Source organism: Chrysemys picta, chromosome 1 (genome assembly GCF_011386835.1).
Source record: "Chrysemys picta bellii isolate R12L10 chromosome 1, ASM1138683v2, whole genome shotgun sequence".
NCBI lineage: Eukaryota > Metazoa > Chordata > Testudines > Emydidae > Chrysemys > Chrysemys picta.
In genome coordinates, this window is record NC_088791.1 from 287,276,294 (window position 1) to 287,300,902 (window position 24,609).

Sequence of the window (24,609 nt, forward strand, 5' to 3'; positions counted from 1 at the left end):
ATAATTAAGTCCCTATGTTCTGTAATTCTTCCCCTATCATTAAAACTGCCAAAAATATTTTCAATTATTGCCAGTCGCAATGGTGGTGGCTTTGTAATACAACCATCTGTTTAGTAGGAACATGTCTGAGGCCACCAAATCATATAGTTGTCTGGTGGTAACTTCTTTCAATCTCTTTTGACCTGGACTGGATTTGAAATGGCAACCTACAAGTGAATGACTCTCTATCACGTTACCAATCCTCTAAACCTATAGATATTGCTTATGCACAAGGAAAAAGCCAATTAAGAAACTATGTTCTAACAATTTAGAATGATCTTAAGGCATGTTGCCTCCTTCGGAGTCCACTGTAACTCCAGAAATAATTTTTTTCTCAGATGATTGTTGTTTTTCACGTTTGAGAGAAGTGGGAAAGCTTAATGCCCTCAATATCAATCCTCTTCCTATGTACTTTGGGGTAAATCCATAATTCATCATCTACCTCAAGTAGCATTGGTGGGTGTAACCCTTCCGAGTAAATGGAGGAGGAATGACAGTAAAATCCTGCCCCTCTCTTACCTAGCTGAACCACACTTTTTCCTGTGTCCCTGGGCTCTTCACATCCACTGAGATAGGGTCAAGATTGGTTTATGCAGGTTTTTTTTTAACTTTGAAATGTATTTAACCTAAAATTGTGCCCAATTTCTTGGTTAATTTTGAAATTAATTAATAAGCTTTGAAGCCATCCCTAGATGCACCCCAGATTTTAGTTAAATCTTGGCATCCTAAAGTTATTATAGTAGCTACTGTCATTTCTATGGGATGGGGGAAAGAAAATAGATGAGTATGATGGATTGAGAAATTGGTTCCAACTCTACATGTATGCAAGGTATGGTTAGAGAAGAAATTGGGAGAAAGATTGAATGGATTAGTCAGGGGCAGCTATTTTGAAGATGATTTTTGAGGAGGTAGCAGCAGTAGTCAAGTAAGTGAGAAGAAATTTTATATATTATCTAATCTGAACTGTGAAACTTTTGATTTAGACTCTGTTAAATGGGGAAGTCAAATTACGGTCCAGTGTAGTTCATTTTTTCATAAATTAGTTTATTCAGTGCTCGTAATCAAACACATTGTTCTTTGAAAGCAGGGGAAGTTCATGCTAAATAAGTCAGTCCCCTTTCATACCATCGTTTAGTACTGGCATCCCTCTTTTCTTCCCTCTGAAACAAAGAAAAATAATTTGTATCTCCTGCTTCTGAACATTTAGTAAAATTCAGCTACCTGAATTTATTTATTTGAATGTTTTATTCCTTTAAATTCCACACTCTTTCATACCAGGAAGAGCAGCAACTTTTAAATGAATTAAATGCATATAAAAGATTGGGTTTTAAAAAAAAAATCCACTATTCAGTAATGCAATTGAGTGCCTCATTAATTCTGGTGGTGTCATCTGTTTTTGATTAGTAAGGTTGTTGAGCATCCATTGTAAAGCCTTAAGGTGCAAGAAATTACATTTCAAACGTATGGTGGCGTCATCTAAGTGCAGTTGACAGTTCATCAGGTGTTTAGGCCATGGCTACAGGGTACAAATGAAATAAGTTGATAGCAGCCCACAGTACTACTTTTGCAATTCAGGAACATTTTCTAATCATGCCTTTGTCAATCATAGAAATTGTTGGAAAAACTGTTAAACTAATAAAAAGTGACAAAGTATGTTAAGTGTCTTCTGCTGTGCTATAGAGGGAGGAGATATATCTTGTATTTTATGAGAGCTATGATGCAATACACAAGGTCTCTGGCTATTGCAATTTTTCTGATTACTTCTAAAGACTGCTTCTGGATATTAAGAGAGCAATGCACAGAGCGATAAACAAGACCTCCTCCATAATGAATAATCCTGATTCTACAAGTGGCATATTTTTGTTGTTTACTATCACTCTGCTATACTCAGGATTGGAAAGCTGTACTTGAATGATTTCAGTTAGTAATGTCAGAGTATTGGACCTTCTTCATAGAAAGCACATCTCTGTTTTCTGCCATCAGTAGTTAAGTACAGACTCTCAGTAACATGGTGCAATATGTGGAGTGCAAGACAATAATTTAGGAAATATTCCCTTAGGCCATTGTAGTATTTGCCCTGTGTAAATCAGAGATTCAATTAGGGAAATCTAATGAGATTACAGCTGCATTTCTTTTCTTTCAGTTATAATTTTATCATGTCCTACATTGAAAACTATGATCATGTAATCATACAATGCTGTTATATTAGTCTCTCTCACACATTTGCTGCTTTATTTGTGTAACCAAAAGTGATTAGTGTACTAACAGTGTAAAAATACTTACATAAAAAATCAAGTGTCTTGAGTATCAAGAAAGTGGGCATTCTGTTGCAATATAATAAAGCTATTTAAAATGTAGTTTTTTTATTTTAGGTATTTGTCAGTGGTTAAAAAAATCATACCTTTACCTCAGTAAATCTTGAAGTCATGTGTATTTAGTATTAATTGTCCTATATTCCAGGAGTAGGAGGGTTTAAAAATCTCCCAAGGGTCAAGCATACATTTGCTTCCCGAAGTTCATAGCAAGTCCCCATATTAGTGTTTCTTCTCGTTCATGCACTTTACACTTTTTCTCATTCAGAGAAAATAAGTATCCTTTAATAGCCTATATGTATATCACTGTGTGCTCTTCCATGCTAGATCACCATTTAAACAGAGGAAAGATATTAAGCACAATTTTCCATTAACTGAATTTCCTGAGCTCTGCTGTTCATCAAAATAATTTAGAAAGACTTGTGTCTGGATGATACTAGCTGGATGGCCTTAGGTGATCTGAAGATAATTTTGAATTTGTTTTTTGCACCAGAGATTTGTTTGTTTGAAAGACTAGAAATTAATTCTAAAGTGTTCACATTCTATGTTTATAAGACAAAGAAATTATCCCAAAGTCCTTACTCAGACAACGCTCTCTGGAAGTCAATTCAGTAACATGTATTTCAGTAGCAAAAATATAAGAATCTCTAGACAAATCAGATGATCTCGTAACAATTCTTTAATAACTTATTTTGATGAACAGCAGTGCTTAGGAAATTCAGATGTGGGAAAACTAAACATTAATAGATTGAATTTTGAAGACAAAGAGTTTTTTACCTAATTAAGAACTACAGGATTGAGTCTCCGTTTTGTTGGTCTTTCCATTGTGCTAAGAATTTCATATCATAAACTCATAGTGAGGAGGGATAGCTCAGTGGTTTGAGCATTGGCCTGCTAAACCCAGGGTTGTGAGTTCAATCCTTGAGAGGGCCATTTAGGGATCTGGGGCAAAAATCTGTCTGGGGATTGGTCCTGCTTTGAGCAGGGGGTTGGACCAGATGACCTCCTGAGGTCCCTTCCAACCCTGACATTCTAAACTGTGTCAGTTAAATAAATGTGTGAAAACAACTGAAGCAACATTAGTTAGGGATTGTTTTTTCTTATTTGTCTTTAAAAGGGAACAACATCTGTCAGGTTGCTTTTTCTTGGTTTATCCTGCTGATCAACTCCCCCCTTCTAGTAGCTCTGGTGAGCCAGTAGTGCAGTGGGTTTCTTCTGGCTGTGATTTTAATTACAAAATAACTTGTAGTGTATTTTACAACTCTAGCCATCCTGTTACTAAACAAGCTGTGTTTGGGGGGTTTGCATGAATGAAGGAAAGGAGGATTTGGTTCTATATACTGTCCATGTCAAGGGAAGTAGAGTATGGGAGACTGATTTGGGCAAGTTCCTGGCAGAATAACAATAGTTGGAGGCTTAGCCACATCTATTTAGTCTTGGTTGTTTTCACTTGAATTTTTTTCAGATGCGGATGAAATAGGGTTTGTCACAATGTCGCTGCTTGTCCTGTCAGAAGGTATATTTAAAGAGAAGTCTTGCATATACTCTGAAGGAAGGAAGTCCTGAGTGCATTGTAAACTCCTGTAGGATCTAATATTCAATGGAGATTCAATGTAGAATGCAAAGCACTGTTCTGAGATGCTCTTGCTTGCCTGTTCCAGGTAGGCTGTTTTATTGTAGACCACTTTCCTTTTGGCATCCACTGTTAGCCCCAAGTACAGAGCAATGCAATGTCCAGCCAATGAAGTGGGATGTAGCCCACGAAAGCTTATGCTCAAATAAATTTGTTAGTCTCTAAGGTGCCACAAGTACTCCTGTTCTTTTTGCGGATACAGACTAACATGGCTGCTACTCTGAAACCAGCCTTGAAGTGAGAGACAATACATCACTTTGACCATCTTTGTCAAAAAGGATCTGGTAGATTTTTTCCTATCCACATGAAGGTGGAAAAAGGTATTTTTTGCCTCTCCTTTGACACTGGGCATCCAAATAGGGAGCCAAGTCTTACATGACTGCCACATTGCACACTATCTTGATGATCAATGACATATGCCTTTCACTGAAGGAGTAGGCATGCATTCTACTAGAACCTCTAAATGCCTCCCCTCATCTCTCCCTCCATCTACTAACCAATATCACTTCAATTATGCTTGTGTTGTTCATCCGGGTGCTTAGTTCCTCAGGATACTGGGGAAGCTGGGTGATATGTGCTTTAAAAGATTTTGTGTCTATGAAGCCTTTGGGATATGTCCAAGAGCAATGTGTGGAACCATACAAGAATAGTAAAGTCAAAATCATTAGGATTAACAGTGTATCACCCATGTTTTTTCGTAGCTTTAGCTATAAATTCATAAGTTTGCCTTATTTCCTATAACCAGACTGATTAAGGAAAACATTGTATCACTCTTCTTTTTATAACAACCTTTTACAGACTTGAAAACTGTTATCAAATCCCCCTTCTTCTCTTCTCCAAACTAAACAAACCCAATTTTTTAAATCTTTTCTCATAGGTTATGTTTTGTAGACCTTCGGTCATTCTTGTTGCTCTCTTCTGGTCTTTCTCCAATTTGTCCACATCATTCCCAAAGTGTGGTGCCCAGAACTGGACACAGTACTCCAGTTGAGGTCTTATCAGTGCTGTGTAGAGTGGAAGAATAACTTCTTGTGTCTTGCTTACAACACTCTGCTAATGCATTCCACAATGATGTTCACTTTTTTAGCAACAGTATTACACTGTTGACTCATTTAGTTTGTGATCCGCTATAACCCCAAAAAGAAGAACAGGAGGACTTGTGGCACCTTAGAGACTAACAAATTTATTAGAGCATAAGCTTTCGTGGACTATAGCCCACTTCTTCGGATGCATATAGAATAGAATTCTATATAATATATATATAATATATATATATAATACCGATACAACTGAGCTGCCATGAGAGCTCTCATGTAGCCATGCTATGTCAGTGGGAGACGCTCTCCCACCGATATAGCTACCGTCGCTCATTGGGCTGGTTTTATTATTCGATGGGAGAGCTCTCTCCCATCGGCATAACGCGGCTACATGAGTGCTCTCACAGCGGCACAGTTGTATCGGTACAGCTGTGCTGCTGTAAGCTTCTAAGTGTAGACATGGCCTTAATACAAGTAAGAGAATTGATCCAGTATTGTGGGGAGAGGACAAGTTGTCCGTAGCCTCGGTCTAGGATGCCATGTCTAAAAGGATTGCAATCGTTTTCCCAGTGGACAGGAGTGGGCTAAAGGCCTTCTTCTCCTGAAGCCCAGCATAATAGTAAGTAGCACAGAAGAGTTCAAACTTACGGTCAGAAGTTTGATGCCCAACAGTACTAGCCAGCTAGCAATTACAAGTAGCTAAATAGATTTAGATGATCTGGTCTCAACATTGCTTTTTTAAGGTGATAAATTACACTCCCTTCTCACCTGTAAATTGCAGTGGGGTCCTGATTCTTTGCTAAAACACAGAAGATGGCAACTTCTGAGTTTTTAATCTATTCCCAGGAACCTCTTATCCAGTTGCAGTGGCATTACAAATCAGACACTAGCCATGCCAGTGCCTCTAGGATGAAGGTATATTTCCTGGATATTACCAGTAAATTTGATGATTCGGGGAGCTGCTACAGCAGCTGGCAGAGATCATCTTGGGGTGAATGAGCCCTATAGGCAACAGTGCATGTGGCACCTTTGAAGCATTGTGTGCAGCAGTAAAGAGGATCCTGAGGGTGTCATCTTAGCAGAATAAAATTCCCGTTGTAATTTTAAAATGAAAAGATTTGGTAGGGTAACAAATGAGTCTTTGGAATTTTTAATTAAAAAGGAACAGGAGTTAGCCTCTCCCCCTCTTAATACCTGCAAAATGACTTTTAAAGCTTTGACTTGAAATAGAACGAGGCCCCAGTGTGACTCCTGTGATGTAAAGAATTCCACCACAATGGAGCAACAGGAGCAAACATCTGATATTTATACTTGGTGGCTGGTAGAAATACCACTGCCAAACAAAGCGAACAGTGATTCTGTGAGAGGCTGTGGGATTGTGTAGGTGTCATAGTTCAAGCTGAGTCTAGATAGCCACTCTACATTCTCTGTTTATTCTCTTTCTAACTATTCATTAGTTTGACCAATTTATTTACAGCTTGGCATGCTTAAAAATAGGAGTAGAATTTTTCTGGAGATTTGTTTGAAAATTTATGATTAAAAGATTTAAAATACTAGGACATCAAAAATTACCCTATTTTAAAATTATTCCGTTTCCCTTGGTTTATCAACCTACAAGTCTCAGCCTAGCAAGTATTCCACAACTCCAAGTTCACAGACAGACATTTTCCACGCTCAAGCATAGGGAACAGAGGACAAAGCTGGCTCTAGGCATCAGCAAACTAAGTAATTGCTTAGGGCCCGAAGCAGCTGGGGGAGGGGCATTTGCTTTTTATTATAAGAACTTGGCTGTTTTAGTACTCGGCAGGAATATTCCTGCTTAGGGCCACAGTGGGCTAGCACTGGCACTGACCGAGGGATGAGATTGGGTAGAGACAGGGCATGGAAGAGGACAGAGCTGGAATTGAGCCTGCGAGTGGGGCTGCTTTGCAAATAGTCAAGTTTGGGGGAAGCAGGAGAAACAGGTAAAAAGGAGCATACAATAGAAAGCTTGGGGCTGGAGCCAGGCACTGAACTGCTATTGGGAAATGAGGGCCAGCTGTAGCCTGACAGCAAGGAAAGGCTGAGGGGCTTAGCAAAACAAAAATGTCTGGGAAAATCTTTGCATATACAGCAAAAAGAGTTTTAAAATGCCTCTCATGCTTTCACTAGACTGTGAAGAGCTTTTTCCAAATGAAGCAGCCTGGCACTGTATTAAATCAGAATTTTACAGAAAACAAAGGAAATCCCAAAAGAAAAAAAATTTGTTAAGTTTACCAAGTGGAATTCAGTAGAGGATGTGCTATTAATATGGATATGTGAAAAAACTCACTAAAACACATAATTAGGTTATGATTTCTACAGTTTAAAGTACACTTGAGACGAACCTTACCATCCTATTTACACACACAGACCTGCACACCGAAACAGTCCAATGCCTAAATAATTTAGTGAAACACAAACAAAGTGTAACTGAATCTTATCCATTCATCACACAATGTTCCATGAAAGGCCAGATTCCCAGTTGTGACTAACCATTAAACCTTGGGCACAGCTGAAAGAAGGCACAATTTAAGTGTCTGTGCATACAGACAGCCTGGTCTCAGGTGTGGTATACAACAGCAGCCATTCTGTCAGCTGGGGTTTAACAGGGTGCAGAGAGGGCCTACTCACACTCACTAAGGGTACAGCTACACTCAGAGCTGGGGTGTGTGATTTCCAGCTTGCATAGAGGTACCCGTGCTAGCTCTGCTCGAGCTAGCACACTAAAAATAGCGGTGTAGCTGGGGTAACATAGGCAGTGGTGAATGGTGGCTGCATGAGTTACCCATCACAAGTATATAGCCATGGGGTCCAGACTGTTTTGTGTTGGGAGAGACTAGCCCATGCCGCCACTCATGCTGCCCATACTATGTAACTACACTACTATTTTTAGCACAATAGCTCAAGCAGAGCTAACATGGGTACCTCTGTGTGCATTGGGAATCATACCCCCAGCTCCAAGTGTAAACATACTCTAAAGTAGCAACCAAAGTTAGAGGTGTCAGTATAGACTCTAGCTTCTGGAGGATTCCTCTGTTCTAGGGGAACCACCTAGTTTAAGTCTTCTTTGCTCTTGGGGAAAATGCACACAGTAGACTTAACAGATCTGAGAATTAGCCTCTGATACATTAATACCCTGCTCTTATTCATACAAATGTTGTAAAAGTGTAGTTACTCAAACAAGTGTATCCACAAAAATCAGACACTTTAGCATTTCACTACCTAAATGAATCTCTCTCAGATGTCTCTTGAGGATCCATCACTGATGTATATGAGCATATCCCAAGAACATTCTTTTCCTGTTGAGAGAAATAATTCTTTATATACTTAATTAAACAAAACATTAGAGACAGTTAAATATATAAATATAACTTATTATATTTAACATCATTAAAATAGGGCCATTGCATTAAACAGGAACTACTTGTGTAAAAACCATCAAATTTGACACTGCTGAGCAAATAAAACACATATACACTCTATTATCCAAACTTTATTTAAAAGGCCTGGGCAACACCCATTAAAATCAAAGGGGAAATGCTATTATTTTCTGTGGAAGTTTGGAGTGGGCCCTTTAAAAAGTAACAATTCTAGGAGCAGAGTTAAGGTTGTTTGGGTGTTGGCTATTGAAAATGGTTCTGTTTGAATTAGGTGATAAGGGTAGTATCAGAGTTGCTTAAACAGATGTGATTAATGGTATGCCCTCTCTTTGAAGCTGCTTAGCAACCTTAACTGAAATTTAACAAAATTGTTTGCTCTATGATACTCAATGGCTGCCTATTGGTTTCTAGATACAATTGAAGGCATTGTTTTTGACCTATTATAAAAGCTGTAAATGGCCTGGAACATACCTACCTGAGACCACCTCTTTCCTCATGCCACGGATGATATTAGGGCTGGAGCTCCCTTAAAATAAGGACTACTGGTGGGATGATCTCTATGGGTCTCTCTGATTCTGGAACTCCCTCCAACCGCTTCATCTAACGTAGAATCTACTGAATTTTAAGGCATTGTGCAAACCCTAATTATTTGGCATTGGAGGAAGGGACAATATTTTTCAATGTCCTTTTTTCTGTCTCGCTGTGACTGGTTGGGAGGAGCTTGATTAAACTGAGGAAGTTGTGCACTAACTGCTAAATATTGACAAAAGGCGCTAGAATTGTGAATAGATTATAATCTATAATCTAAGAAATACCCATATAGCATAGTTGAAGAATATTGTAGTGTGATGCAGAGCTGGCAAACTATAAACTCAGGACCTAGCTAAACTGAGATTTTCAAAGAGGAGTAGGAGATATAATCACACATATCAGATTAACTTCAATTCTCAAATGATAAAAGACAACTAGTAGATTTAGCCACACGTTTCATTAAAATTAATGTAATTCATGGAGTTAAAACCCATAGTTGGCTTTCAACCTTTCAAACCTAATGTCCAAAAAAATCTAGATTTGTTATACGATCTTAGGCCCAGGTCTATAGAGGGACTTCGGGGATCCAACATTCAGTGTTGCAACACCTAACTTTTAGGCATCTCGCCATCCAATGTAATCCACAAACCCTTGATTAGGTATCTAAGCTCCCTATACAATGCACAGGGAGAGAGAGGCAACTGAGAGTGGGATCCACAAAAGCCAGCATACTAGGCAGGGAGTCACCTAACCTGGCCAATAGCAGATTCCGACAAGACAGGTCTGTCCTAAACCCGGTTCCTCTTAGGGAGTTAGGCAACTAAGTCCAAGCAAGAAGGAGGTGCCTATCCCTGCTTGAGATCCACAGACATCTGAAGTCAGGCGTCAAAGCCATTTCTGACAAGAATGGCAGTGGTGCACGCTCACTTGATGCAAAATGGCAGGGTAGGAGGGGGAGAGGAGGATGCAGTGCATGTGAGGCAGCAGTATGCATGCCAGAGGCAGAAATGTAGATCCCTAGGGGACTTTTACAGCAAAAATTAATCAGTTAGCCACCTGCGGTTAGATGGCAGCTTAGTGGGGCTTTTGTGAACCACGGTGGCACCTAAATCTGAGTTTTAGATACCCAAGTCCCTCTGTGGATCTGGACCGTTGTATTAAAGGATGACAGACATAGGTCTTTCAAATATACCATTCTCCAACTTTGGAAATTTCAGCACATCTTCCACTTAGCTCCCTAACCCAGGACATACCTTCTGAAGCCATCTTTGAACTTCCTAGAGTTGGTTCACTCTCTTATTGAAGAGTATCTATGAGACGCATCAGAAGCCTTTAAATCTGGGAGAGACAGGCATTTTCAGTCTACCATTGTTGTTTGGAAATGATCATTACAGACAGCTCATTCTCCGGTGATGTCAATGGGACTTAGTTATGCTTAAATCTGTCACTGAAACAGGGTCTCATTGTTTTAAAGCTCCTTTGTTTGCAGCATTATAAGAGACCAAGGTCAGAGGTCACATGTTTACTAAGCTTATTTATCTGTAGTAGGTGGCCCCTCCAGGTCAGTTTGAAGCACAGATCACAATTTATGTCACAACAGTTCTTTCAATACCTTTAGCTGAGAAAATTGGACCTCAGGCTGCAGTTTTCAAAGGAGTGCCTAACAAATGTAGGCTCTTTTGAAAATCCCAACTTCATTCTTTAGTGTTCGCAGGCCAGCATATATCAAGCCCTAAAGTCTCTTACAAGAAAAAAGAAAAAAAAAGATGGAGTTTCAGAAAATTATGCGTTCCTTCTCTTCCCCCTTCCTTCCCCCCCCCATCATCTTTTTGACCAATAGAATATGGACAGCAGCAAAGGTTAGGGGCACTCTGTATATCAATATAGACAATGTAGTCCTACAGGATCTTAAAGCCCCCAGAGATGTGTCTAGATTCATTCTAATACAATTATTATGTACAAAATATTAAATGGAGAAATATATATAAACATATAAATACTACAGTTATTTGAAATTGTATATACTGTGTGTGTATGCATGGTCTCACTTCCTAAAAGCTCTTTTCTTTTGGCCTTATGTGTTACAGAGACACTCAATGTGTGCCACTATAGTCATGTGGATTATTGTGTTATTTCCAACATACAATATATATATAAAATAGAGCTTAACTGTTCAGCTAAGTGAAAACTGCAGCTCTATTAGATTTTAAGTAACAATTGTCCATCTGATATAGAAGGAGAAAGGAGGGTATTTATTTTCTTCCAACAGCCAAAAGGTGATCATACTAATAAAATTCGTTGAGATTGTCCAAGATAGTGTGTAAAATACTCATCCATCACTGTGAGCCCCTGGTCAGGGAATGACAGTGCAGTAAATATCTTCAGCAGCCGCCTTGGAATGTACAAGCTGTTTTCGGTAGGAATTTTCAGCACTCACATAAAACACACTGTCATGAGTGACTGCCTGTGCTCCAAAGTCATTACTATTGGGATGATGGAACATCTTTCAGCGAATAACCAAAAAACTTTAAATGTCATGTCAAGTTTGTTGAAGCCATTTTCAAGCCTCGTTCAAGGTTACATGAATATTGAGTATGCCTGTTTTTAAAAAGCGTAAGATCTATGAGAGGGATCACTCAAAAGGCTGGTAGATGGAAGTGTCACTTGATTTAAAAAACAAAAACAAAACAAACAAAAAAGAACAGGAGTACTTGTAGCACCTTCGAGACTAACAAATTTATTAGAGCATAAGCTTTCGTGGACTACAGCCCACTTCTTCGGACGCATATGCATCCGAAGAAGTGGGCTGTAGTTCACAAAAGCTTATGCTCTAATAAATTTGTTAGTCTCGAAGGTGCCACAAGTACTCCAGTTCTTTTTGCGGATACAGACTAACACGGCTGCTACTCTGAAACAAAAAAAAAGGAAATTTGTCTATTCCTCTTTGGGAAAGTCAATCAGGCAGAGCCATTTATTCATCAGCCAGTGCAACTCACTCTTACAGCTGGTGAGATAAGTCAAGCTCGCTGTCACTTAGTTGTACATAGCCACAAAGAGACCAGAAAGGAAAGAAAGTAGATTATCTTGGATGATTAAATTACAATACAATTTTGATTTATTTAAAGTTTTAAAAATCTGTCTGACAAATTCTAAATTATAAAAAAAAAAAAGGACACAAGGTGGGTGATGTAATATCTTTTATTGGACCAACTTTGGCTGGTAAAAAAGACAAGCTTTTGATTTCCACTGATCTCTTCTTCAGGTCTCGGAAAGGTAATCAGAGTGTCACAGATAAGTACAAGGTGGAACAGATTGTTAAACATAAAGAGATAAGTTGCAGGAAACCATCAAAATGAAGTGAGCAATTAACACCTCAGCAGTCATAGGTCCAAGGAGAGTTAGCGGGTTACAGATTGTTGTAATGAGACATAAACCTAGTCTCTCTATTGAGTCAATGGTTTCTAATGTCTAGAAGAGTTATGAATTTAAGCTGTAGGGCTCACCTTTTGAAGGTGTTTTTAGGTTTCCTTTGAGGACAAGGACTGAGAGATCAGATGTGGAATGATCGTTTTGTGAAGAGTGTTCCCCCACAAGTGACAGGGTGTTTTTGTCTTTCATCATTCATACGAGCTAATTGGATAGCATAGTGATAGTCTGATTTCCCCCACACACTTGTTGGGGTATTTGATGCACTGGATGAGGTACACCACATGTTGTGACAGGCATGGGTAGGACCCATTCATCTTGAAAGGGGTGCTGTGGAGGTTATTGATCATTGTAGCAGTGGATGTATGGCTGCAGGTTTTGCATCTTATGTTTATGGCAGGGTCTGGTGCTGCTTTGAGTTGATGGGTCCTGGTCTGTGAGGAGCTAGCTTCTGATGATGAGTTTGGCAAAGTTGGGAGGGTTGTTTGAATGCCAGAAGAGGGGGTTCAGGAAAGATTTTTCAGGATGTGGTCCCCACCAAGTTTGGGTTGTAATTGTACGATGATACCCTATATGGGTTCCAATGTGTGGTGCTTAGTGATAACAAGGTGTGTGGGGGTTTTCTGTATCAAAGCCAGTTCTGCTGGTGAATCTGCTTCGCTGATGGAGTGTCCTTGTTTAGTGAAGGCAGTTTTAGGTATGTTAAGGCATGTATCCTGGACTTTCTCCTCAGAGCATTTTCTATAGTAACTGGGTGCCTCACTGTAGATATGATTTCTTGGTGTGTCTGGGGTATTTGCTCTATCTGTGGAGGTAAGAGTGGTGATTCATGGGTTTCCTGTATATAGTTGTCTGTAGGGTTCTGTTGTGAATGAGATGAAACTTTTATTTTCTTCTCTTCTACAGAGAACCAGAAAGCACACCTAGAAAAGTCTCATTCAAACTACAATATCAATTTCAACTTCACAAGGACTCCAATCACCAAGGAGTTTAATTATGACATGGAAGCTAATTCCTCTATAGCAAGGAGCAAGGCTGTTGGAAGAAAGGAGGCCTACAATGGAGAAAGCAACAGAGAAAAGGAAATGGAGCTTGTTGGCTCTGCTTCCAAAGGAGAAGTTGTTCCTGAAGTAGAGGCTTTGCTGGCAAGATTACGAGCATTGTAAATTAATCCTATAAAACTGATTAAGCAATCACTAAATACAAGCTATAATAAGCTGCTACATTTTAAAAATACACATTAATTTTGCATGACTGACATTTACACACTTCTGAATTCCAAACTTCACATACTTTATATCTAAAATACCAATGTGTAATGCTTCGCCTATGAATTTGAGCCCATGGTTTATGCATAACTATAAGCAGGCTTGTATGCATTTCTACCTACTGACAGTCTGTTCTAATGTATCTGGAGCAACAGATGCTGAATTACCCCAAGAAACAATTATTTTAGTGTCCAGACTTCTGAACACAATGTTATGAGAACTTTTCTCCACAACACACAATACATTTTAAATAGTTTTAAACCATTATGTTTGATCATCATCTAGGACTAATAAATAGCTGCAGAACCAACCTGTATATTTTTCTATTTTATTTCTATGTATCACCTACAGTGTAATTTTTAGCACCTAAGGAAGTTCATTATTGTATCATATTAAACGCTTACGGAGGAAAATGTATACTATGTAAATTTCTCATAGCCATGTTTTAATTCACTTTAATCTAAATAAGAACACCAAAGAATGCTGAATAGTTTATGCATTAACTAAATGGTAACATGAACAGAAGCTTACAACTATGCAAGAAATGTATTTTATGTATGACTGATATTTCATTGCTGTTAAACTTGTTTGGATGATTGTATAAAACCAATGTACAAAAGTTTTATTAATACAATGTTGCAATTGTGCACATAGGATAAAAGCTTCTTATTTTATAAGTAGCTACCAAAGTAATTTTTCACTATTTTTGCTTGAGTAAACATAATATTGCAATAATAATATAAAGAACACCTAATGGCAGAGACTTCTACAATTGGTTTTCAACAAACTCATTTAGCAATAGCATGTACAATCTCATTTGCTGGCACAGGAGGAGTCTCACAGATAATTGCATCTCCATTTTGACACAAGTCCTTGTACACTGTTATATGTTCACTAACATTTATTAATTGCACATCACCATGAAAAAAACTTGCTACCTATACTATCAACTTGTAAGCTACTATTAGGACATTTGGTCCTTTATTTCAGGTTCCTACTAATCAGAATGTATTCAGGACCAATATCTCTCTTCCAAATACTCTATTTTTCTTTATAAATGAGTCAGTTAAATGAAACCAATGTTTCAAAGCTCTGGTGCTTTTTATTTCCTTGTTTAAGTTGCCTTCTTATTTCCTGCAAAAAATAAAGTTAATTAATTAGAACTCTGAAACTGGCCTGTTTATGAACGCTTGGAATGTTTGGGCATGGAATCTTTTTCATTCATCACAGGAATTAGTCTTATGTTTCAGGGGCTGCTGAAACTATCGTTATACCCTCTAGTTATGCGCTGTACTTTAGTAAAAATGAATGTAAAGCATAAGGAGAGATCAGATACAGAGAAATCCTACCAGACTTAGGACTTCAGTTTGCCAGCGCTTCAGTGCCACTTAAGAACCATGGAAGGAGTAACCACATTGAGGAAGCACTTTTTGCTGGCTCCAGTTAGTGTGGAAGAGCCACGGGATCAGTATTTAATGCATAGTGGATTGACAGCAGCTACTAGTCCAAATAATGGACTGGAATACCAAATTCATGTTGAGATGAATTTCATATCCACCCACATCTGATTATTAGGATTGCAAAGCCCCTGCTCCTCCCCAGTTATAAGGATTTGATACCCATCACCTCCACTTATCCTAAGACTGGATCTTTATGGGTAAGGGATGAATTTAAGACTCACCAGGACAGACATTAATATAATATATGGAGATATACCTATCTCAGAACTGAAAGGGACCCTGAAAGGTCATTGAGCCCAGCCCCCTGCCTTCACTAGCAGGACCAAGTACTGATTTTTGCCCCAGATCCCTAAGTGGCCCCATCAAGGATTGAACTCACAACCCTGGGGTTAGCAGGCCAATGCTCAAACCACTGAGCTTCATGTATGATATTTACTATAAAATAATAAAAAAAATGTATTTTCTACTTTTGACAGACTTAAGTAGACAGGTTACCAAGACGCTTTCATGAATATAAACAAAACTTGTGGGGAGGGGGGGAAAAAAGTCTCACTAATCTTTAGATGGTTTATGCTGATAAAAATAGGACCCTCCCCCCCAAAAAAACCCTAACCATAATAATAAAGGTTGGGTGTAGAGAATAGTAGTAGTGGAGAACTGCAGCTGAAATATTACAGCAATGACCTTTTGCATGGAGATTCAAATATAAATTCAGGTGCCTGAGCAAAATCGGTTTGTTCATTTGAATTAGTGGGTAATAGCCCACATCAGAAAACTGACACAATTCAGTACACTTGACAGCATATGTTCCAGATGGACACCGCACGCATCTAGGATGGAGACCAAATTATTCCTTTTAGCTCTTATCAGTCTTTATTTTATGTAAAGTTTAAAAATTTGGCAAGATAATATGGCTTTAGTAAACTATAGCTGAATTTTTAATGATCAGAGAACTGGAAGCTATACAGTGGTTTCCAACTTTCAAACAAACATAAAAACTTTTTTGTTTATCCTTCACCCTTATGGCTAGCAACTTTTCAGCTTTGGTTATATGAGCTATAAGTAAGTAGTTAGCATTTATTTTCTCAATGGCTCTTTGTTTTGTACCATCATAGTTCAGTTAAATTAGAATTGTCCAGTTAAACCAGATGTACCAAATAATTCTAGATGGCAGTACATTTTGTTCTGTGTTCCATCCCTCTAATTAAACAAATACCTATTTACTTTATAGTTAAGCAAATGTTTAGGCTCTAGAGTATCCATTTATATCTATTGCTATAGTAACATTTAGTTTGGCATACAATGTGATTTTTCAGAATGACAAGTTTTACTCAGATTAAATGTAAATATGACTGAAAAACAGAAACCTCCATTGACTCTCTGTGGCTTCATACTATGCATTAGAAATATTAGGCCTCAACAACCAATACTACAGCAGCAATGGGTTAGTTTCTTTCTGTCTTTTGGGGAGGGGGGAGGGTGTATTTTTAAAAAATCATGGCGCTCTCTGGCATGACTGGTTGTATTATAGTAGTGATCTTAGATTCACTGTCAATAATAGTTTTTGGTGCACAGTCTGTTGCTCAAGCCAACAGATTATAACATACCAGCGGGGTTTGGTGTAATTGGAGTTTTCCAAATACAAAAAACATGGTGATTTTTACAGTTCATTTCTTGCAAACCAAGCCAATATAGAGGAGCCTCTTGGAGCTGTAAATTACTTGCATCTAAGTGACTCCAAAAAGAGCAGGAAAATTGAAAGATTGATGATTGTTAGAGAGCCATTCAACAGATCCCTACTTTGGTACAGTTTGTGTGCTATTGATTAGCATGAGTTAAGGACCCTGTTTTGCAATAAAATTTTAAAGTGGGGTTTCTACCACCTCCACCTATCCAGTTCCTCATATTTTTCTAGTATGCCTTTTCATCTGACTCAGGCGAGCAAACATGATTACTACATTGTCTTAACATATACTATACAGTGTTAGAAGTGGTTCATTTCCACCTTGTATTGTGTCAGTGGGCTAAATTCATCACTGTTGTAATTCCACTTGAGACCAGGGAAAGGCATGAAGGCATTAACTGTTCATATCACCATCCCAGCATACCTCTAGTGGTATATTCTCTCTGGATTAGAGGAGGGGACTAAAACCTTATCTACGCTACACAGTTTTCTCAACAAAACTTAGGTTTCGTCGACAAGAGTGGAGACATACACACTGCAGTGCTCCTCCCTCCAATTTAACGCTCCTGTTACACTGACATGATAAAACCACCTCGCCGAGTGGTACACAGCTTTTTGCGATGAAGTTAGAACAATGCAGTGTCAGTAGACACTGTGTTTGCTTATGTCACCCTAAGTGGCCTCCAGGAGGTGTCCCACAATGCCCATCATGACCGCTCTAGTCAGCAGTTTCAACTCCACTGACCTGCAGCCAGGTACACAGGCAGTGTACTCCCCCTTTAAAGCCCTGGGAATTTTTGAAATTCCACTTCCTGTGTGCTTGGCATGGAAAGTTCACATAGCATCTTCCCAGCTGACCATGCTGGCTTTCTGCAGCAAACATGCCCAACTAGTGTACCCTGGAGTTGTTGGGTCTGTGGGGAGAGGAGGCTGTACAGCTCTGTTGTAGCTCTGAGCCAGCCCTAGGAACTTTGATACCTACGAGCAGATCGCTCATGGCATGAAGGAGAAGGGTCATGAAAGGGAAATGCAGCAGTGCCTGCTAAGATCAAGGAGCTGAGGCAGGCATACCAGAAGGCAAGGGAGGCCAACCGTCACTCTGGTGTGGCGCCAAAAACATTCCACTTTTACAAGGAGCTGTATGCCAGCCTCAGTGGCAACCCCACGTTCACCACCAAAAACCCCATGGATATTTCAGGGGCCGTGGAGGCAGCGGCCAGCATAGTCAACCCCGAGGACAAAGTGGTCAACAAGGAGGTCTTGGGACAGGCAACAGGGTCGCCTGTTGCTACGCTAGGACCACTTTGGGACTTCAGAGTGAACCAGCCAGTCCCAGCTCTTGTGTGCCTGAAGCAGGAAAGGGAAGCTCCAGTAAGTACTCATTTTGCTTTGATATTGCATAGTTATATGACAGGGGTAGGCAACCTATGGCACACGTGCCGAAGGCGGCACGCAAGCTGATTTTCAGTGGCACTCACACTGCCTGGGTCCTGGCCACCGGTCCGGGGAGCTCAGCATTTTAATTTAATTTTAAATGAAGTTTCTTAAACATTTTAAAAACCTTATTTACTTTACATACAACAATAGTTTAATTATGTATTATAGACTTATAGGAAGAGACCTTCTAAAAATGTTAAAATGTATTACTGGCACACGAAACCTTAAATTAGAGTGAATAAATGAAGACTTGGCACACCACTTCTGAAAGGTTGCCGACCCCTGTTGTATGAGGTAGAGGTGTCCTTTATTTTATTACATGGTGCACATGGGAGAGAAATTAACAACACTAGGTACTGTTTGCATCTGCGTCTTATTCCCCCGTGCTGCTGTGCAGTGGAGACCCTGCAGAGAAGTTTGTTAATGCACACTGGGATTTCCCAGGAATCCTCCATAAAGGAAACTTTCCTGAAGACACTTTGCAATCCTCTGCTGAAAGTTCCATGGCAGAGCTGCTTTGTTTCTTCCCCTGTTGTAGAAAACTTTGCCATGCCAATCAGCAGTTATGTCTGCAGGAACCAAAGCAGCACACAGGCAAGCAGCATACAGACCCAGTTTGAAACCACATGGACACAGGAGATGCACCCTTGCATTCTCAGTTACCCTCAGTAGTGAGAGATCACCTTCAATCACCCCCGCCTGTGGAAAACAGTGCCAGCATTCAAAATATGTCCCTAGCCGCTTGTACTAATCCCTTTCTGGAACCACCCACACCCTTTCTCCCATCTTACACCTTCCTCCCCTGAGCTGAACTCACCATGTTTAGTGCTCTCACCATGCTGCATGCTTGCCAAGGGTAAAGTGAGAAAGAGGGTTATGTAACTTTTATGATTCAACACTGTGAGTGCATTCACAATACTGACTCTGTGTCTTGTTTCTTTTGCTCCTGCAGATGTGCCCTTGAGGGCCAGCTCCTACACACTGGTGAAGCGCCTCCATCAGATAAAGAGGCAAACAAGGAGGACGTGTTTTGAGAAGTGCTGCAATCGTCTCATCGTGCAGCTAGCGAGCACAGTGCGTGGAGACAACAAACTAAAAATGGATAGCCAAGAGAGGAGACAGGGGCAGGAGGGATAATAAAGCTCAGGTCCCTGATTTTGCTGCAGCTAGAACATATCCATGCACAACTCTTCCTGCAGTCCATACAGAACTGCGTTCCATGCCCTCCCCACATACATTCTTTGCATATTCCCAGCCCATCACAGTACCCCTTGCTCTACACCCCGACAGACATGCCCCCTAATGACAGCTAGGCTTAGACACAGCTGTGAGAGCCTCATTTGAGAGAGTGCTGCTCAGTGTCATGTCCCGTGTAAGCAATGGAAATCTGTGTATTGCTGTTAAATAAAATGTTAGTGTTAGAAATACGATTCTTTTTATGTATCCTACATACAGTGGTTGCCGCAGAAATTCATATACAGTTCCAATCTGCACATTTGCAGACTGTAATTAACACGGGTAGCAATCATTACCAGGGTCATTCAAGGCAGCGGTGCATTATAGAAAGACACATTACTGGGGCTCAAAATGCTGCTTCAAAGCCCCTTTCCCCCCCCCCCCCCCCCCGATTCTAATAGCTCCCCATTGAACTCCTCTAATGGCCCTGGTGGCTGGCTGCTCAAAATCAGCCACCAGGCAATCCACCTCACCTCACCCCCATTCCTAGGGAAACTTTCCCCCTTGGCTTCACAAATGCTATGCAGAACACAGCAGGCTGCTATGACCATGGGAATATTTTCCTCACTGAGGTTTAACTTGCCAAAAAGGAAGTGCCAGCGACCCTTTAATCTGCCAAATGCACATTCAATGGTCATTCTGCACCTGATGAACCTGTTGTTGAAGTGCTCCTTGCTGCTGTCAAGGTTTCTGGAGTAAGGCTTCATGAGCCACTTGAGTAAGGGGCAGGCTGGGTCTCCCAGGATCATTATAGGCATTTCCACATCCCCTATTGGAATCTTCCAGTCTGCAGCTTTCTATATAGGCCGGTGTTCCTGAAGATGCATGCGTCATGACCACTCCACGTTGACATCAGTGAAACGACTACGGTGTCCCACCAATGGCTGCGATACCATAGAGAAGTACCCCTTTCTGTTGATGTACTCCATTGCAAGATTGTCTGGGGCCAAAATTGGGATGTGTGTGCCATCTAATGCCCTGCCACAGTTAAGGAATCCCATTGCCACAAAGCCATCCTCTATTTCCCGCACACTGCCCAGAGTCAGAGTCCTTCATAGCAGGAGGTGATTAATGGCCCTGCACACTTACATCACCACAACCCCCACAGTGGACGTCCCAATTTCAAACTGATTCGTGACTGACTGGTAGTAGTCTGGAGTTGTCAGCTTCCAGACAGTGATTGCCACATGCTTTTCCACCATGAGAGCATCTCTCATTTTGGTGTCTTTGCACCGCAGAGGACGGGGCAAGCTTCGCTCAGAGTTCCAGGAAGGTGGCTTTGCACATCCAAAAGTTCTGCACCACTGCTCATCATCCCGTACCTGCATCACAATCTGATCCCACTCACTCAGTGCTTGTTTCCCAAGCCCAGTAGTGACGGTCCACCATGTGCAGCTGCTTTGAGAATGCTAAAATCAGTCTTGAATTGTTTTTTTCCCTTGGCACACAGCAGGGCAGGCAGCATGAATTCCTGTTTAGATTTGCAGCTCATGAGATAACGCGGCTGAACCTGCAGTATGTTCATAACACTCATCACAAGACTGGTGAGCAGTGCTTTCAGGCAAATATGGTGGGCACAAAGTTTATAGGAGAAGTTGAAAAACGGTCTGAAATATAGTCAGAAGTCCACGGAATGATGGGATGGAGAAAACTGCATCATGGGCAGTGAGCCTGCCCCCATGATGCATTGCGATTCATTCTCACATTCTCCTAGTGGCAGAAGGTGGCAATTTGACAGTGTGATAGCTACCCACAGTGCACTGCTCTCCCTGTTGGTGCTAGAGCATCCACTGTGGACACACACTGCCAACACAAGGAGTGTTGTGTGAACATGCACAAGCGATGTAATTACAGCGGTTTATGATCATCACCCTAACTTAAGTCAACTTAACTCTGTAGTGTAGAGATGGCTTTAGCCTCAGCTGTGCAACACCTAACATTTTGGTGCCCTGCTAACTAGCAGAAGCCAACAACCCCAAATTATGCTCCATTCACAAAAACCAGGACCCTGATTAGAGAGCCACCTAACCTAGCCAGTCAAAAATGCCAGAGAAGGTGGGTGTAGCAGAAGTCTAAAGTGGCAGTTAGGTATCTAAATCCCAGTTAGCGCTATTCTAACAACCTACTCACAATTGTCATCGTTTTACCCATAAAAAGTCTTACTTAATATGGTGTTGAAGGAGAATGCACATGTCTCACTCTGATCCCAGTCAATACCATGCCTTTCTCAGCTGAAAGAATCAATATTGACTGATCTGAGGCATTCCCGTCCTCTCCTTCTCTTTCAAATTTCACTGCTAAAGCTACTTCCTGGTCCATTTCTAATACATAGGCCCTAGTTTTAATTCTGTCAACCTCTGTTTTTTATGCTGCAAAATGACTGTTGACTATAAACTAAAAGGCCACAAGCAAGAGTCAAACATTGAACTAAGGCAACTAAAAAATTATAAGCAGCCAGGGCGACCAGAAATTGTTCAATTATGTACCTACACTTCTTTCTCTAGAAGAAAAAACACTTGTATTAAACCACTTTTTTTTTTAATACGGTGCATGTGAATTTTATAGAACCTAGCTACAGCAGAAAAATAACTGACAATTCAAGGTCTTATAAATTGTTTCAAGTTTATGAAAAAAAATTTAATTAGACTTTCAATTTTTTATCAATTCTAAGTAATTACTTATGCTAAGACCCCTATGTTTAAGAAATTCTATGGTGAACATCTGTTATTAAATTAATTATGACAAAGATTAGTCAATCTGCATTAAATTATCTTGGCGTGCAAAGCAAGCGCATCTCCCCACTACTCAAAACACTTTCTACCTTATACTTCCCGGTGTTTATTTTAGACTAACCACAGTATTCAAGATTAAGACTGTCTCTCTATATTTTATTTTTAAATAATACCCGGACAGAATTCCAGTACAATACAACACCAGTTTCAATTGCACAGTCTCAAGAGCTGTTTGGTATGGAATATTTTCCCCTTCAATCATAGAGATAGATGTTATGTTCTTTTATTACATTTTATTCCTCTTTGTATACATATTTCTTTTGGTAATGCAGCTTCTGATTTTTGTGATCCATGTAGCCTATTTTTTGTACACCAAAGAGTTACTAAGGGACAATCAATTTTCTGATAATAGCACACAGATAGATTGATCGGGTTACTTATATGCTATATCAGTTCTATGCACCATAGAAGCATAAAACCTGAATTCAATCCTCTTAAAGGTAGATAAGCTATTTAGCTTCAGCAAAATAGAAATGGTCCTTTTCATCTAAACAAGCTTATTCCATTGTTGATATCACAACAGAATGTATTCTGAAAGAGTAACAGGCCCCTGTTTTTAAATCTGCATTATATTAGACAGCCAAGAGCTACAAGAAGACATAGAAGTGAGGAGGCTAGGAAGCAGAGTTGATTAATGTGCAGGTTGATTTCACTTCTGGGACTTGAAATTGCATCTAGAGCAGAATGAAGCAACTGGGGGGAAAAATAGTCTCATCTCACGTCTTTAAAGGTCATAAAGGAAATGATGATAGGTGATCCAGGCTTAGTATGGCCACAGGTGTCTTATGTATTGAAAGATATATATCAGAATATCCTTATACTGGCAATCCTGTTGAAAAGGGGAGGGGAGGAGGACAACAGAGATACATATAAGGCACCATAAAACCTAAGGACGCTTTGTCTTAAAGGTTCAGATCCATTCAGGCCACTGTTCCTTTGATTCAAAAATGTCTTGCTCCCACTAAATAGGGTCTTGGTACCAAAAGTGACTGAGACAGGGAGGTCTTCCAGATATGTTACACCTGGAAACAGATAAAATGATTCAGCCAAGATGGCACCTGCCTTGCAGAATGCCCATTGCATTAAGATAAAAAAAAATAATGGGAGCAATAACACAAAATGGGAGAAAGTGCACTAGCCCTAAAGTAAAAAGAGCCTACGAGTTGGATAGGCAGCATGGTGGCCATTGAGAACCCAGGCAAACTGCATTTGCTTAGACCAGGGGTCAGCAACCTCTGGCATGCACCTCGCCAGGGTAAGCACCCTGGCGGGCCGGGCCAGTTTGTTTACCTGCCGCGTCCACAGGTTCGTCTGATAGCAGCTCCCGCTGGCCACAGTTTGCCACTGTAGTCCAATGGGGGCGGCGGGAAGCCACGGCCAGCACATCCTTCGGCCCGCACTGCTTCCCGCTGCCCCCATTGGCCTGGATCGGCGAACCGCGGCTAGTGGGTGCTTACCCTGGTGAGCCGCGTGCCAGAGGTTGCCAACCCCTGACCTAGAACTTGACCCACCAACATTCCTACTGGGACTGCCACTGAAGTTGAGGCATCTTAAAAAGGGGCTTAAAATGAAAGATGGGGAAGAGTTTGTCTCCTTTTATGGCAGAATTGATAAATTAAATGTATTTCCAAGGGGCCTGAATAATATATTAGAAATGCTTAGGCAAATACAAATGTGATGTTTCTACTGTGTAGTTTGTCACATTTAGCCATTCTGTCCTGAAACACCATTGTAAATAAGATATGAATAATATCTTGATTATCTTTGAATCCATTGACATTATGGAAAATCAGATGCAATATTATCTATAGTAGTGACAGATGTTTTTCACTTGAGGTGTAACAGGTTCCAGTCTGCAAATCCACATGGGATTACACTATTGAAACTTCCGGATGACACAGAAGAACAGCAGGCAGACTGCAGATTTTCTCTGTCCCTTACTGAAGTGAATAGAGTGTTTTATCCTATATATAACAGGATGATCTCTCATTAACTTCAGCTTTGAAAGACAATTTTCTACTCCTTGATTACAAAAATCCCTGAAGAAGGATCAGAAGTTGTTATTTTTCTCAGAAGACCTGTGGTACAGTAAATCTTTCCACAAAGACAAACTGCAGAAACTAATAAACTGTTTGAATTCAATAGCACCAGGATACTAATATCAAATTCAGCAGTCAAGAACAAATTAAACCCTTACTAGGAAAGGTTGTGCAGGATCACTGCTCACCCTTCTCTTACTGATATCTTTACTAGTAAATATACAATCTATGTTCAAATAAAGTTGAATCTGGTTTAAGAGGATAAAAACAAGGAAATTCAGTGTAAACGCTTCAACTCGGTCCTTAATTCACCA

General features: G+C 40.2%; 1 protein-coding gene across 3 annotated transcripts in view; it reads left to right on the forward strand.

Moving 5' to 3' along the window:
• The window catches only part of DIAPH3 (diaphanous related formin 3), a 502,952-nt gene extending 488,134 nt beyond the window's left edge, over positions 1-14,818 (forward strand). For 2 of the 3 annotated variants that reach the window (XM_065581157.1, XM_065581158.1), the window contains one exon: positions 13,286-14,818. In XM_065581157.1, coding sequence (XP_065437229.1) covers positions 13,286-13,545 — 260 coding nt within the window. In that variant the 3' untranslated portion in view covers positions 13,546-14,818. The remainder of the gene's footprint in view (positions 1-13,285) is intronic. The other variant, XM_065581159.1, reaches the window with a different exon arrangement.
• Positions 14,819-24,609: the final 9,791 nt, after the last annotated feature.